This window comes from Ixodes scapularis, unplaced genomic scaffold (genome assembly GCF_016920785.2).
Source record: "Ixodes scapularis isolate PalLabHiFi unplaced genomic scaffold, ASM1692078v2 PGA_scaffold7__128_contigs__length_106722199, whole genome shotgun sequence".
NCBI lineage: Eukaryota > Metazoa > Arthropoda > Arachnida > Ixodida > Ixodidae > Ixodes > Ixodes scapularis.
Window position 1 is genome coordinate 44015469 of NW_024609882.1, and position 14289 is coordinate 44029757.

Sequence of the window (14289 nt, forward strand, 5' to 3'; positions counted from 1 at the left end):
GACACTGGTCGGCGGCGCCCAAGGGCACTGCCCCCCGACCAAGGGCACTTCCCCCCGACCCGCGCGGGCATATTTTTAACCCGCAGGTGATACAAACCCTAGCAACGGCGCTCACGCCGGATTGGCTGGTTTGTGGAGCCTTGCTCTACGAACAAGGCTCCACGGTCCCCTTGCGGGATCCATCCGCGAGACGTGGGCCGGACGCGCCGTCCGGACCAGGACGTAGGCCCTTACACAAAATAAAGTTTTGCTTGCTTGCTTGGAGATAGGTGCTGCCGCCGTCAACATAGGCAGCGGATGCAATGCGAGTTTCCGAAGAGGTAGCGTAACTTAGTGGTGAGCTGTCACCCTCATACCTATCAGACCCGGGTTCTATTTGGGGTGTGGGCTTACTTCTTTCTATTTGTTTTTCCTCGAACATTTTGTTTTGTCGAGGCATTTGGCGATATTTACATTTTTTTTTTACCATTACTCTAAAAAAAAAATAATGTTGTTGACGAAACATCCCTGAACTAAATCGTATGGGACTCTATTTACGGAAGTGCATGGGGGACAGCGGGGCTTGGGTTGCCGACTGGACGCCCGCAAAGCGGCGTGTATGGGGGGAGGGGGGGGGGGGGCTAAGTGGGTTAATAGATTTGTAATTACCAGCCGCACACTGTCGCCGCGAGGCGGCGTGAACGCAGGCGCGGGGGTGGGTTAACGCGCTTCGAGTGATACACGCGCCGTCCGAATCCAAAATTTAAGGTCCCGCGCGTTGCCGAGCAGCCAATCCGGCGTGAGCGTCGTGGATAGGGGGTCTATCGCCTGCGCCGTAAAAAGAGCCTGTGACCAAGGCGCCCGGTGCGCATACACAATTGGCCCTCTCCTCCCCTCCCCCTCCCCCCCCCCCCCCCCCCCCCCCACTCTTTTACAACGTCTGCACGCACACACGCCGTAAAAGTTAGTGATTGACCGAATCTGCCGAACTTCAGATTCGGCAAAGTTCCGCACATGCCGATATTTTCAAGGAAAGTTTGGCGAAAATTCGGCTAAAAATTGGCAAATGTCTGCGCACGCGCACTAACGCGACGGGGCCATAGATCGCAAATGGACGCCGCGCAGTCGCGTGGTTACGGAGATCGGTTACGGCGAGGTCTGGAGTAGGCTACATGGTTACTGTGCGTTTGTGAGCTTTTGCGAGTGTGGTTCTCTTCAATATTTGTTGCCTGAAGAACAGAAGATCGACCAGTAATTTACTCAGTCCACTGCTCAAGTGACAAATGATGTGGTGCATTCTGAATAACATGATATTCACTTGACCCCTCCATTGATGCAACGAGGTAGTTGAAACATTGACTGACAATTGACAATTACGCGCAGTGTGCGCAGCCCACTGCCGACAAACGGGGCAGAGTCACGAGAGCTTGCAGAATGTATGGGATGCATCTGGCATCCTCGTCATATTGTGATACATGTTTCCTCGTTTCGTTTCTTTCCTTTTTACATACTTTCTGTAGTGTGTATATTCTGTACATTTATTTGTCTGTTTTGTTTTTTCATATGGTGGCGGGCGGGCAGCAGACATGTACAAGCTACTCAAAAAAAGTAATTAGGTTAAGTTACTGAGTATTAGCCTCAAAAGTAATTTGAGGAGAGTGGAAATTATTCAAATGGAAGGTAATTCAGTAAATAACTACTTACTGTAAAAAAGTAGCGAATTACTTGTGAAGTTACTTTTATGTTTTCTATGCTAACAAGGAAGTGCTTACATAGGTTTTGATGAGTGAGCGAAATTCTGCTAGCCGAATATCAAGCGGCTTGTGTTTTCACAGAAATGCTTTAATGGTTCTGCTTCTGCATGCCTAATTGTTGTGTATTTCTTTTTGGTCAAGGATGTTCTGCGGATGTATCATTTCACCTATAAGGTTCAGCACTGCCTGAGCTTGGTTTCGCAGATAGTGTTTGATTGCTTACAGTGTTGCGAAAAGTACGTCTAAAAACTAGTTGGAAGTTCAAAGTAAATAAGAGGTTATGTACTTCAAGTAAAGTAGTAAGTACACCGGCTGCAATGTACTTTAAGGAATATACTATAAGTACAATAAACTTCCAAAGTAAAGTGGAAGTAATTTTTAACACACTCTTTCAGAATGCCCTTTCATTCCCTATACATCGTTTTTTTGTGTTTTTTTTTTTCTGGCCGGTAGTCATTGTTTTAGGCAAAATCGGTGGGGCATCAGTTTTCTTCGGGAAGGGCGGCGAAATCGGAGGTGCATCAGTTTTTTTTTTTTTTTTTTTTTTTGTAAATGGCGGCGACTAATACGCCATTGAGTAATTGCTCGATTCTCGCTAACGAACCATTTAACACAATCAACTTATAAGGCACTTATTTGTATCGGTCTTATAGCCGCAATTTCTTCACTCAGAAAAATGACCAGATGACGTCTCGAAAGACAGCACAAGCTATACAGGAGCACCAGATTAACTTCAGAGCGTGTGCTGCACTTTGTTACCTCCCTTGAGTGAGGATGCAGTGTGTGCACCTCCTGTAGTGGGCAACAATTCCTACATTGGGGAGAAGCGGGGACAAGCTTTTTCTTCAAATGCGTCAAGTCTCCTTGAGCTTGGGGATACAAAGAAACGCCAGTATTCAGAGCTAACTCCACAGTTACTCGGCCTCTCTTGCGTCGTGTCTGTTCGCTCCCCGCGCCTCGCAGCAGTGTTGTTGCAGTGGGGGGCTCGTTAAATTTTTGGGGGGTTTTTGACTATCCCAATCACTTTCTTCCTCCCCCCCTCCCTTTTCTACGACATATGCTTCCCCCTCTGCAAATATCAGCAGCTCTTCCAGCATCTTTTCTCTGTTGATAGGCAAAACAGCCACTAAAATTAGAAAGTAATTTGTAATTTGAGTGGAAGTCACTAGGAAAAGTAGTTAAACTGCTAATTACCAGAATAGGAATGTAATTGAAAGTTACTAAACTACCCAGAAAAGTAGTTAAACTACAGTAACTTGAGTAAAGTAGTTGAACTACGTACAAGTATGACTGGAAGGCGCTCTGCGTAAGAGTTTTCACCAATCTGCCTAGCCCCGCACACCATCACATGGGCCAAGAAAGGTGTAGTTTTACTGCAGAGGAGAAATCAGCAGGGTCCAAGATGGTGAAAATGGAGGATGGGGGACTGTTGCAGTCGCTGATGGCTTGAGGAATAAATGACCGATTGAAAGCGTTAGTAGATCCAGAAATGCGTTTGATGGTGCAGACGTTGTTGAGGCGAGATGTTCGGTCGGGAAATAATAACAAAGTGGTTTTGAGGCCGGGAATGTGATAGTATAGTTTATTAATAAGGCACAGCTAGGAGACTTTCCTGCGAAGCTGCAAAGAGGACATGGTTAGTTGCGTTTTTAGCGCTGAGACACTGAAAGAAAACTCATAAGTGGATGAAATGAAGCGAGCAGTTCTGTTCTCAACTGCCTCTAGTGTATTGATGAGGTACAGTTGATGGGGATTCCAGATGGTTGAGGCATATTCTAATTTTGGTCTGACGTACGTGTCAAGGATTAGCTTACGGACAAAGGGTGGAGCGCTTCTTAAGTTACGTCTGATTAGTCCACTATATGAATCGGCAGTAATGGCTTCAATGTGGTTACCCCAGGAAAGCTCATATGTTAGTCTTACACCAAGGTATTTATACGCAGTAGCGGTCTCTATCAGATCGGACGCCAAGAAGTAAATAAATGACAGAGTGGTTTTTTTCCTCGTGAAGTGAATTAGTTGGCATTTAGACTTGTTTAATTACATAATCCACTCTTTGCACCAATTGTTAATTTTATCTAGATCTTCCTGAAGCTGGTTATTATTTTGCACACAAGTTACTTTGCTATAGATGACGCTGTCGTCGGCTAAAAAGCGTATTTTTGAAGAAATCCCAATGGGAAGGTCACTAAGTACGAACCCCTGGGGAACACCAGAAGATACATTTATTAAGGAAGATTGATTATCACTATGGACGTGAGCTGTACACGGGAAAAACGAAAGTCACGAATCTATGCAAACGGTTATTGGTCGAGGCAAAGAGATGATAGTTTAGAAAGAAGGCGTTGAACGCTTTGGGAAAACAAAAACTGCGTCAGTCTCGACGTGACATTCAAGGTCAGTGTGCAAGTCATGGATGAAGTCGCAGAGCTGTGTTTCGCAGGAAAGTACCTTTTGAAAACCGTGCTGCTGTTTAAAGAAAAGAAATGGAATGATAGATGCCTCATGATATTAAAGTAGAGGATATGCTCAAGTAGTTTGCAACAAATTGAAATAAACAAAATAGGGCGATAATTAGATTCGGAAGAGCGGCTGCCCTGTATAAAGACTGGAATAACCCTCCCCACCTTCCGGTCAGATGGAAGGCAGCTTTGAGTTAAGGACTGATTAAAGATGAGTTTCAAATACTCACTAGAAATAACACTGGTGTTTCTTTTAAATTTTAGAGTTGGTCTTATCGGTTCCAGCGGACGAAGTAAGTTTTAGTTTATCAATCAATTTTTTAGTACCGGCGGAGTTAGCGTTAATAGGATGCATGCGCTCGTAAAGCTCTTCAGGGAGAGTGGGGACGGAGTCCAAGCACTCGTTAGTAAACACTGATGAAAAGTATTTTTCAATCACAGAACCATCATGCTTGACGTTGCACATCCGACGTTCCTAACACTCCCCATTTTCCTAAACGTCCATGTGTGTTCTAACACCAGAAACCGGAATTTTCATAGTTAAAAGCGGCACGTTGCGAATATGGAACGCGCACTTTCATGCAAAGCTGACGTCAAGTGACTCAAATCGAAAAACATGCATATTTACAATATTGTTATCTCTTCCGGTGAAGGCTCAGCAACCGTTGCATTCCTTTTCGCGCACGAAACGGTGACTCCCAGAGAAAGTAAGAACGCAGCGATTGAGTTTATTTTAATAATGTAAACACACTTGCAGGCGTGCGCTGATGAAGCCTCAAAATCAAAACACTCGTAACGTGATTCGCGACTGCGCCGGCTACTATCCAACCTCGTTGTCACGCCACTTTCTGCAAGCAAACACTAAAATTGCCAGTAAACACAAAAAAGCGACATCGACACAATTATCTTCTAGAATATCACCTTATTTAGTCATAACTGTTTCAATAGGCACTACATGTTGTATTTATTTTAAGAAAAAAACAAAAATTGTTTTGTCAAAAAAAAAAAATATCAATGTTAAGTCTGGTAACATTGTATTTTTGCCGAATCATTGCCAGATCTTTAGAAAAGTTCGGCAAAAGCTGTGCCGAATTTTCGATTCGGCAAAAGTTCGACCCATCACTAGTAAAAATACGCGACCCAGGGGGGGGGGGGAGAGAGGGCCTGGTTCGCCCCCCCCCCCCCCCCCCCCCCCCCACTCAAAAACAAGTTGGTACGCCACTGGGGACCGTGATATCACACGCAGCAATTTTACAAGGACGATGACTCTGAACCGACTGCATGAAACCAAGGGGCTTGCCACCTCGGGGTTTGCTGTCTGGCATTGAGGACAACTGCGGGCATAACGCAAGACATCGCGGTTCATTCGAGGCCAGGTTGCTATGCGGCAGAGCTTTTGGTAGATTTTTTTTTGTTTGTTTTGTTTTTGCTTTTATCACTGTGATCTGCCAGGACACTGTCATGAAAGTAACTTGTAAAAGCATGTCATAATATTTTTGGCACGACTACGCCGAATGGCGACGTAGTAGGGACACCCTCATCTGCTTGAGTTAAGTATCGAAGTAAAAGACCATCGTTACTTTGAACGGAGGTGTCTTTAGGTACAAGAGTCATGTCCTGTTCCCTGGAACTGGGTTGATTTAACTGCGTTGATATTTGTTGGCACAGATCGTCTGCTGACTGGACTCTGAGCAGCTGTTCCCGGGTCACGACTACACCCCAGAAAATTTCCTCATTAGTAACAGCGACCGACTCCGTCGCTCCTTTCTTTTACTGTGGTCTAAGGGGACCTGAGACAAGGCGTCCACCGCAGTGTTAAATTTGCCAGGCCGGTACTCAATGGAGAAATTGTATCCCTGTAAGGCGAGAGCCCATCGAGCTAGACGTCCTGCTGGGTTTTAAAATTTTTCAGCCAGGTCAACGCTTGGTGGTCCGTGTGAATTGTTCTGGTGGCACCGTCAAGGTACATATCGAACTTCCTATCGCTAGATGCTCCTTTTTGGTGACTGTATAGTTACGCTCGGCTCCCGACAGTGTGCGGCTCGCAGATGCAACGGGTCGTAAGGCCCCATTATGTTCCTGCAGAAGCACTGCTCCTAGTCCGTACTCGCAGGCGTCTGTTTGTAGCACAAATGGGGCATTGAGATTGGGAAGTCTGAAGAACGCTGTATCGTCAATGGTGACTGCCAGCGTTCTAAATTCTTCCTCGTTAACTGCCGTCCAATTCCATGGGATATCTAGACGCAGTGGCGCATGAAGAGGTCGGGCCAAATCGGCACTGTTTATATAAATTGGTGGTAGAATCCACGCAAAGATATCGCTCTAGACTCTTCTTGTCCTGAGGACTGGGAAATTCCATCATTTCTTTCAACTTCTCCTCCTGTGGATGGAGGAATCCATGCTCCACCACGAATACAAGGAGAGCTACCTTACTTGAAGCCAGCTGTAGTTCCGTGAGTTAATCGCCAGTCCTGCATCACTCATGCGCTCCAAGGCAAGCTCCAAATAATTAATCCGGTCATCCAAAGTGCTTGAAAACACCGCAACGTCGTCCATGTAAGCCATTGCACAGTTAAATTTAGGATCTTCCAAGACTTTGTTCATGAGCCTCTGGAAGCTTGCGGGAGAATTAGAGAGGCCAAAAGGAAGTCGACCAAATTCAATAGTCCCCTCTGGCAAATGAAGGCCGTCTTAGGAGTGTCAGCCTTGGCGACAGGAATTTGGAAAAACCTTCTGTTATAGTCAAGAGTGGTGAAAATGCATGCCGATCTCAGTACATATATAACGGACGAAATCGATAAAAAGAGGTATGTATCCCTTCTTGTTATGGCGTTAAAAGGACGATATTCCACGCACAGACGCGCTGTTTCATCTTTCTTAGGCGCCAGGACGATAGGGAAGGCCCACGGACTGTTCGAGAGGTGCATCGTGTTGGTCTTGATCATTTCTTCTAACGCGCGGTCAAGGAGCTGTCTTTTATGGACACTCAAGCGGCGCGCGTTGAATCGTATTGGTCGGGTATCTCCGGTATCGATTTGGTGTTCTATTATGTTAGTCTTCCCGGGAATCTCAATAAACATGGGGGAAACGGTTTCAACACTTTTGCAAGACGGTCCCGCGGAATATCTATCCCAGAGAATAAAGTCAAGGCTACACGTATATTTTGTGCTACGCCGGTGGTCAGCGAAACGTCTGCATTTTGCTCAGAATGGCGTGCTCCGCCCCGTGAGAGACGCTCTGGTATTCTCTGAGGTCTCACCGGAAAGCTTAAAGGGGTTGAGTTCCAGCCATATCGGTATTCTCCCGTTGCGAGTTCTAGGATGATACCGTCTCTGGTCATAAAATTCCTTTCAAGAATGATGCCACAAGCGTGACCTGGCAGATAAGTAAGGTATTGCCGACATTTCCGTCCATCAAAGGCGAGTTGCGAGGGAGCTCCCTCGCTGGCGGATGATACTTCGTTTGACGCAATGCGCAACTTTTTTTGTAAGGATCGCATAGATAAACTACGGTCTTTAAACAGTTGTTTTGTAAAGTCTTCAAAAAGATATATTGTGGCGTCCATATCTAAAAGGGCTGGAATGTTCTGCCCTGCAATGCAAACTATGACGTAAGGTTCTTTGGCTCCGCGTTTGCTCCGTCGCGTCGCATGAAGAAATGGAACCAAATTGATTGGTGTGCAAAAACGAGATGCCCAAAGCAGTTGGGCGCGAATTTGATTCCATGTCACTGCCGGTGATGGCCCACTTACCCGCCGGACGCTAAACCATATTGTAGTGCCGTCATCATCGCGATGAAATGGGCAACCGATTGACCGGCCCGTACCATCCGCTCTCTGCTGAAACGTGGTTTGTGTTGGACCTGTCGCGGGCCATCGTCCCGTGATGTACGAGCTGTAATAATACTGCAACGGGTATTCAATTCCGATGAGATACTCAGCTTTGCAATGTCATGCTGAGTGACTCCGAGAAGGTCTGGTGAGATTCATTTCTTGCTGCAGAGGGATCCTCGCACATGTTGGGAGGCGCCACGGGAGGCGCCTCGTCGGGCACCTTCATGTCTCTGAAGGGTCCACCGCTAGCCGCAGTGGGATCCTCAGACATGTCGAGAGGCGCCACGGGAAGCGCCTCGTCCGGCACCTCCATGTCTCTGAAGTGTCCACCGTTAGCCGCAGTGGGATCCTCGGACATGTCGAGTGGCGCCACGGGAAGCGCCTCGTCCGGCACCTCCATGTCTCTGAAGGGTCTACCGCTAGCCGCAGTGGGATCCTCGGTCATGTCGAGAGCCGCCACGGGAAGCGCCTCGTCCGGAACCTCCATGTCTCTGAAGGGTCCACCGGTAGCCGCAGTGGGATCCTTGGACATGTCGAGAGGCGCCACGGGAAGCGCCTCGTTCGGCAACTCCATGTCTCCGGACGATCCACACGCTAGCCGCAGTGGGATCCTCGGACATGTCGAGTGGCGCCACGGGAAGCGCCTCGTCCGACACCCCCATGTCTCTGAAGGGTCCACCGCTAGCCGCAGTGGAATCCTCGGACATGTCGAGAGGCGCCGCGGGAAGCGCCGCGTCCGGCACCTCAATGTCTCTGAAGGGTCCACCAGTAGCCGCAGTGGGATCCTCGGACATGTCAAGAGGCGCCACGGGAAGCGCCTCGTCCGGCACCTCCATGTCTCTGAAGGGCCCGCCGCTAGCCGCAGTGGGATCCTCGGACATGTCGAGAGGCGCCACGGGAAGCGCCTCGTCCGGCACCTCCATGTCTCTCAAGGGTCCACCACTAGCCGCAGTGGGATCCTCCGACATGTCGAGAGGCGCCACAGGGAGCGCCTCATCCGGCACCTTCATGTCTCCGAAGGGTCCACCGCTAGCCGCAGTGGGATCCTCGGACATGTCGAGAGGCGCCACGGGAAGCGCCTCGTCCGGCACCTCCATGTCTCTGAAGGGTCCACTGCTAGCCGCAGTGGGATCCTCGGACATGTCGAGAGGCGCCACGGGAAGCGCCTTGTCCGGCACCTACATGTCTCCGAAGGGTCCACCGCTAGCCGCAGTGGGATCCTCGGACATGTCGAGAGGCGCCACGGGAAGCGCCTCGTCCGGCACCTCCATGTCTCTCAAGGGTCCACCGCTACCCGCAGTGGGATCCTCGGACATGTCGAGAGGCGCCACGGGAAGCGCCTCGTCCGGCACCTCCATGTCTCTGAAGGGTCCGCTGCTAGCCGCAGTGGGATCCTCGGACATGTCGAGAGGCGCCACGGGAAGCGCCTTGTCCGGCACCTACATGTCTCTGAAGGGTCCACCGCTAGCCGCAGTGGGATCCTCGGACATGTCGAGAGGCGCCACGGGAAGCGCCTCGTCCGGCACCTCCATGTCTCTGAAGGGTTCACTGCTAGCCGCAGTGGGATCCTCGGACATGTCGAGAGGCGCCACGGGAAGCGCCTTGTCCGGCACCTACATGTCTCTGAAGGGTCCACCGCTAGCCGCAGTGGGATCCTCGGACATGTCGAGAGGCGCCACGGGAAGCGCGTCGTCCGGCACCTCCATGTCTCTCAAGGGTCCACCGCTAGCCGCAGTGGGATCCTCCGACATGTCGAGAAGCGCCACGGGAAGCGCCTTGTCCGGCAGCTACATGTCTCTGAAGGGTCCACCGCTAGCCGCAGTGGGATCCTCGGACATGTCAACAGACGAAACGGGAAGCGCCTCGTCCGGCACCTCCATGTCTCTGAAGGGTCCACCGCTAGCCGCAGTGGGATCCTCGGACATGTCCAGAGGCACCACGGGAAGTGTCTCGTCCGGCACCTCCGTGCCTCTGAAGGATGCACCGCTAGCCGCAGTGGGATCCTCGGACATGTCGAGAGACGCCACGGGAAGCGCCTCGTCCGGCACCTACATGTCTCTAAGAGTACACCGCTAGCCGCAGTGGGGTCCTTGGACATGTCGAGAGGCGCCACGGGAAGCGCCTCGTCCGGCACCTCCCTGTCTCTGAAGGGTCCACCGCTAGCCGCAGAGGGATCATCGGACATGTCGGAACGCACTACGGGAGGCTCCTCGTCCGGCACCTCTATGTCTTTTAGAAACCCGTGGCCTTGCGAAACCTGGTCCTCGGACTCGTTTTGGTTTGCCCGGTCTCAATAGGTGGCGGTGCCATCGTGGAAAGGCGGGTCAAGGGTTGGGTCTGCTCGTGTAACCAGGGCTGCCTCCCCGGACCACAAGGTTTAAAAGGTGCGGGAGACTTTTGGCCTGGATGAAAAATTCGCCGGCGACTGGCAAGCCCACATTATCGCCAACTTACCTTGTCTCCCGATTTGAAGGCTATGGCAGAAGACGGGCAGTTTCTGCGTAAATGGCCTATGCCATCGCATTGAGAACAACGAGGTGACGGTATCTGCTCCGACGTTTGGGATGGCTGGAGCTGCCGGGCCATGGCAGCCGTATAATTAGTTGTGTACCGGTCCGTGATTGATCGATGCCACTAGAAGGGAGCAAGGGGCTCCGTCAAGCTGTTCTCACAGCTTTTTTTCCTTGTTTCCTCCATTTATGTATCGAAATGAAAAATGAAGTTCCTTAATATTAATAATAATAATCTCCGTGTCTCGTACTACGCCTCTGGCCGCCGAGCACCGAGTCTCTGTACCATGGCTCGTCCACCAGGGAGAGAAATGGCGTCTTGCGTCAGAGCGTACGCGTACGGATCGAGCGCACGCGGCATCATTCCACGGTGGTGCTGGGGATACCGAGGTCGCCCGTCTGCAGCACCCCGGTAGGGTGTCCTGCCGGACCAGGCGCATAAGGGTTCCAAAGAGTCCTAAGGTTGGGGAGGTAGTCTGTAATTGAGCTCAGCCATAATGTCAGCCCAAATCTGACTAGCCGCCCGGCCGCAGCATCTAAGTTTGAAAGGCTACGACTTCGCAAGTAAGGGTGAAACTGCGGATGGCTTTGTCGGATAGCCTGTGCAACCCTTTTGGATGGCGAAGCGCTCAGTTCGGCTCTGTCGTAGAGCGTCTGTATGGCGCGCACAAACTCAACGAAAGGTTCATCTCCGTGTTGGGTCCGTGCCCGAAGTTCATCCCGGATACGTGCAGCATAACCTGGTGGTAAAAACTCGCCCCTGAAGCGTTCTGCAAAGTCATCGGAGTTTAAGAACGACTGCTGTCTTCTGCGCCAGTCTGCTGCACATCCTGTCAATGCGACCGGAAGGACGCGAGCCAGCAGCGCTACCTCGGATATACCAGATGCTGCCTTATAGTCCCGAAGCTCTAAAAGAAAGTGGGCCGCTGATTTTGGGTCGGCGTATCCAGCGTATTTTGGTAATTCTTGCCGCAATCGCGGCATACCTGTGGCTGGCTGTACGAGATGTCCAAATGTGGCCTCGCGCCTTTGGAGTGGTCTCATCATTCCGGCAAGACGCAAGGAAAGTTGGTCCTGAAGAGTGTCTACCGGCCGAACGTTGGTGTTAGGGGAGGCATCTCTCGGTGTCGGGGCGGGGCGCCTTTCCAACAGTAATTCGCGCGACTCAAGGTGCGAAATATCTGGCGGAGAAGCTGACCCCAATGGCGTAATATCGGGTCTATCTCCATCTGTAGGTGTGTCTTGTTCGATTGGAAGGCCCTCCCCGGCAGGGTTTCTTCCCTGGTCTCGAGCGCGAGTTGTCGGTCACGTATTACATGACATATAAAGACCGAGTGAAAAGAGCCTCGATGCTAGTCAAAGCGCCATATATTTACCTTGGCCGTGTCGACGTGTAGCTGCGGTGATGTCAGGCCCCACGTTGAAGACGCAGCAGCAGCTCATCGGCGACCGCTTTCTCTTCAAGAAGGGCGACCGCTTCCTGCAGGCAACCATTGCTGTCATCAAAACCAAGCGCTCCCTTCCCCCCGAGGGGGAGGGGGAGGGGCGGAGTGTGGGAAACGGGGAAAAAGACGACAAATAAAGAGGACCGACAACTCGGTGACGAACGGGCGAATGGGGCAGTCGGCGCTTGAACACCAAGAAGATTGGTGTTCCTTTCTTTTTTTCTTTTTTTTTCTTTCCACAATGTATGCATATCTTTTTCAGATTGTTTAGCACAGTATATCGCAAAATCGAAATACCTCAGGAGGAGAAGGAAAAGAGGGAAGGAGGAGGAGACAATGGGAGGAGGAGAGGGTACGGAGAAAGAGGAGGGGCATTCCCTCCCCTTAGAACCCTCCCCTCCTCGAGAGAGAGCTATGCTCTAATTCGGCGTTATAGGAAGTTGTAGAGGGATAAAGATATAAAAAACAAATCGGTGGCCGAGTGGCTAGCGCACACCAGCTGAGAGCACGGGCGCGGAAGCACGCGCTGCAGAACCCAGGGATCCTGAGTTCAATCCCCACCTTTGCCCATTTCGATCTGGATGAGCATCATACCGGCGTGCTGTTGTGTACGCTACTGCGTGGTGCTGCACTGGCTAAATTTCTCATCTATAGCTGGGAGACTCGTCGCCCGTTGAGGCAGATATTTTGGGCTCTTAAAGAAAACAATGCGGGGAACTTTTACCCTAAAAGTTCGACATTCGTCAAACTTTTGACTTTTCAGGATTCGGAAGTTGGAATATTTTCAAATTCTATTGATAAATAAGTTCTAAAGTTCGATGATTGTCGAATTTATTAGCGTCGAACTTCTTAGTTGAATAAGATCTAAAATTCGACTACGGTCGAATGCTTCGATATAGAAAGTTCGAAAATTCAAAATTTTCGACCTTTTTGAACCGCTTGATTCGATCATCGAAACTTCAAACCGCGGTTATAACAAAGTTCGCGGCATCCCTAATAAATATCCATACAACCCCAATTATAGGATGTTGTAAACGTCCTTCATGTTTTTCTTGTCGGGCCGTATCAAGCTGCTGCGGCGATGCAAACTGGGCTTCCTTTTTTTCGTTTATACACCAACACAGTGTTTCGAAACAAGCCCGCTTCGCCCACACAAGGTGTGGGCACCGCGCATGCCCAGAAACCACTTCCGGGAGGAGCGAAGCGTTTGCGCAAGCGAAGAGCCGACGACAGCGTCACCACAGTGGCGTGACGTCTGTGAGTTGAGTTGGCCAATACGTGTCTCAGGACTGGCTTGTTTGCGTTCTTCGCATCAAAACTGCAAGTATGCTTCGTTTTAATGTAAGACCCTACCGCGGTTGACCCTGCGATCCGATAGAACCAATCAATCACAGCCAAGGGTGTGACGTCACGGCACTCATCGTCTTTCTGTGTTCTCTATCACCGGCCAAACCGATCATGCAGTGAAACAAAAAAGCGCGGGATTGGGGCGCATTTAATGTTGGTGATTGGTTTCGTCTGTGATAAAATGAAACGCTCAAAAACGACTAGCGCCATGACGATGCACTTTTAGTGCTGCTTGATTGGCTACATTGATTGCAGCGCCGGCTGCGGTGGGATCTTAGAGAAACACTGCAAGAAAAAAAAGAGATTTTTTTAAAGGGCAAAGATAGGATACGTACTTTTTTTAAATTTTTTTCCACCAAAGAGATTTTGTTCGCGCAATATTTACGCCGTTAGACGCAATTTAGGTGGAAGTCATGGCCAGCTCTAAGCCCCGCACGCGAATCAGTGGCCCTACCCATTAGTACTGGACTGGCTTGGCTGCTCGACCGAACAGGCTTACAAGCGTAGTGTCTCCCTTTCACGACACCTGGTGCGTCCAGTCTGGGAGTCCAAGACAGCCTGCTAGTCGTGCGAGCAGACGCGCGGAAGCCTCCGGTATCGTCTGCTATTACACCACCGTCTATCGTCGTCTGCAATGCTCGTGAGACGCGGACACGAAAGCTGCGCGTCGGCGTCCGTTTTCACCTCCGTCGGTCTGCTATGCCCCTTCTGTCTAAAAACGTCTGCAAGGCTCAGACGACGTGACCATGAAAGCGGCGTTCTAGCGTTCCATCATGAACGATCCACAGTTCAATACAAACGTATGTCAGTATCTATCGATGTGCAGTAATAAGCGACCGAAAGGACTAAAAAAATTCAACGAAATAAATATGCAGTTTGTTCAACTTTACTGTTATTGTTGTTGTTGTTGTTTTTCTTCTTTCTTGTTGCATGTGCGAGCAAGGTTCTTGACCCTCATAA

General features: G+C 50.1%; 2 protein-coding genes across 2 annotated transcripts; one reads left to right on the forward strand and one right to left on the reverse strand.

Moving 5' to 3' along the window:
* Positions 1-8130: 8130 nt before the first annotated feature.
* On the reverse strand, positions 8131-9169 carry LOC121833117. Its single transcript, XM_042286216.1, has 2 exons — positions 8621-9169; positions 8131-8550 (listed from the first exon to the last, which is right to left on the reverse strand). The coding sequence occupies exons 1-2, from the start codon at positions 9167-9169 to the stop codon at positions 8131-8133; spliced, it is 969 nt and encodes a 322-aa protein (XP_042142150.1).
* Positions 9170-9428: 259 nt separating this feature from the next.
* Positions 9429-10103, forward strand: LOC120842837 (probable GH family 25 lysozyme 3). Its single transcript, XM_040214023.2, has one exon. It carries the CDS (start codon positions 9429-9431, stop codon positions 10101-10103), a length of 675 nt encoding a protein of 224 aa, XP_040069957.2.
* The last annotated feature ends 4186 nt before the right edge of the window (positions 10104-14289 follow it).

Bases quoted from the DNA above. Each gene is read 5' to 3' on its own strand.
- LOC121833117 (XM_042286216.1), bottom strand. From the start codon at position 9,169: ATGTCCGAGGATCCCACTGCGGCTAGCAGTGGACCCTTCAGAGACATG. The intron at 8,551-8,620 runs GTGTGGATCGTC...GACATGTCCAAG, and splicing joins AGGATCCCACTGCGGCTAGC to GATCCCACTGCGGCTACCGG.
- LOC120842837 (XM_040214023.2), top strand. From the start codon at position 9,429: ATGTCGAGAGGCGCCACGGGAAGCGCCTTGTCCGGCACCTACATGTCT.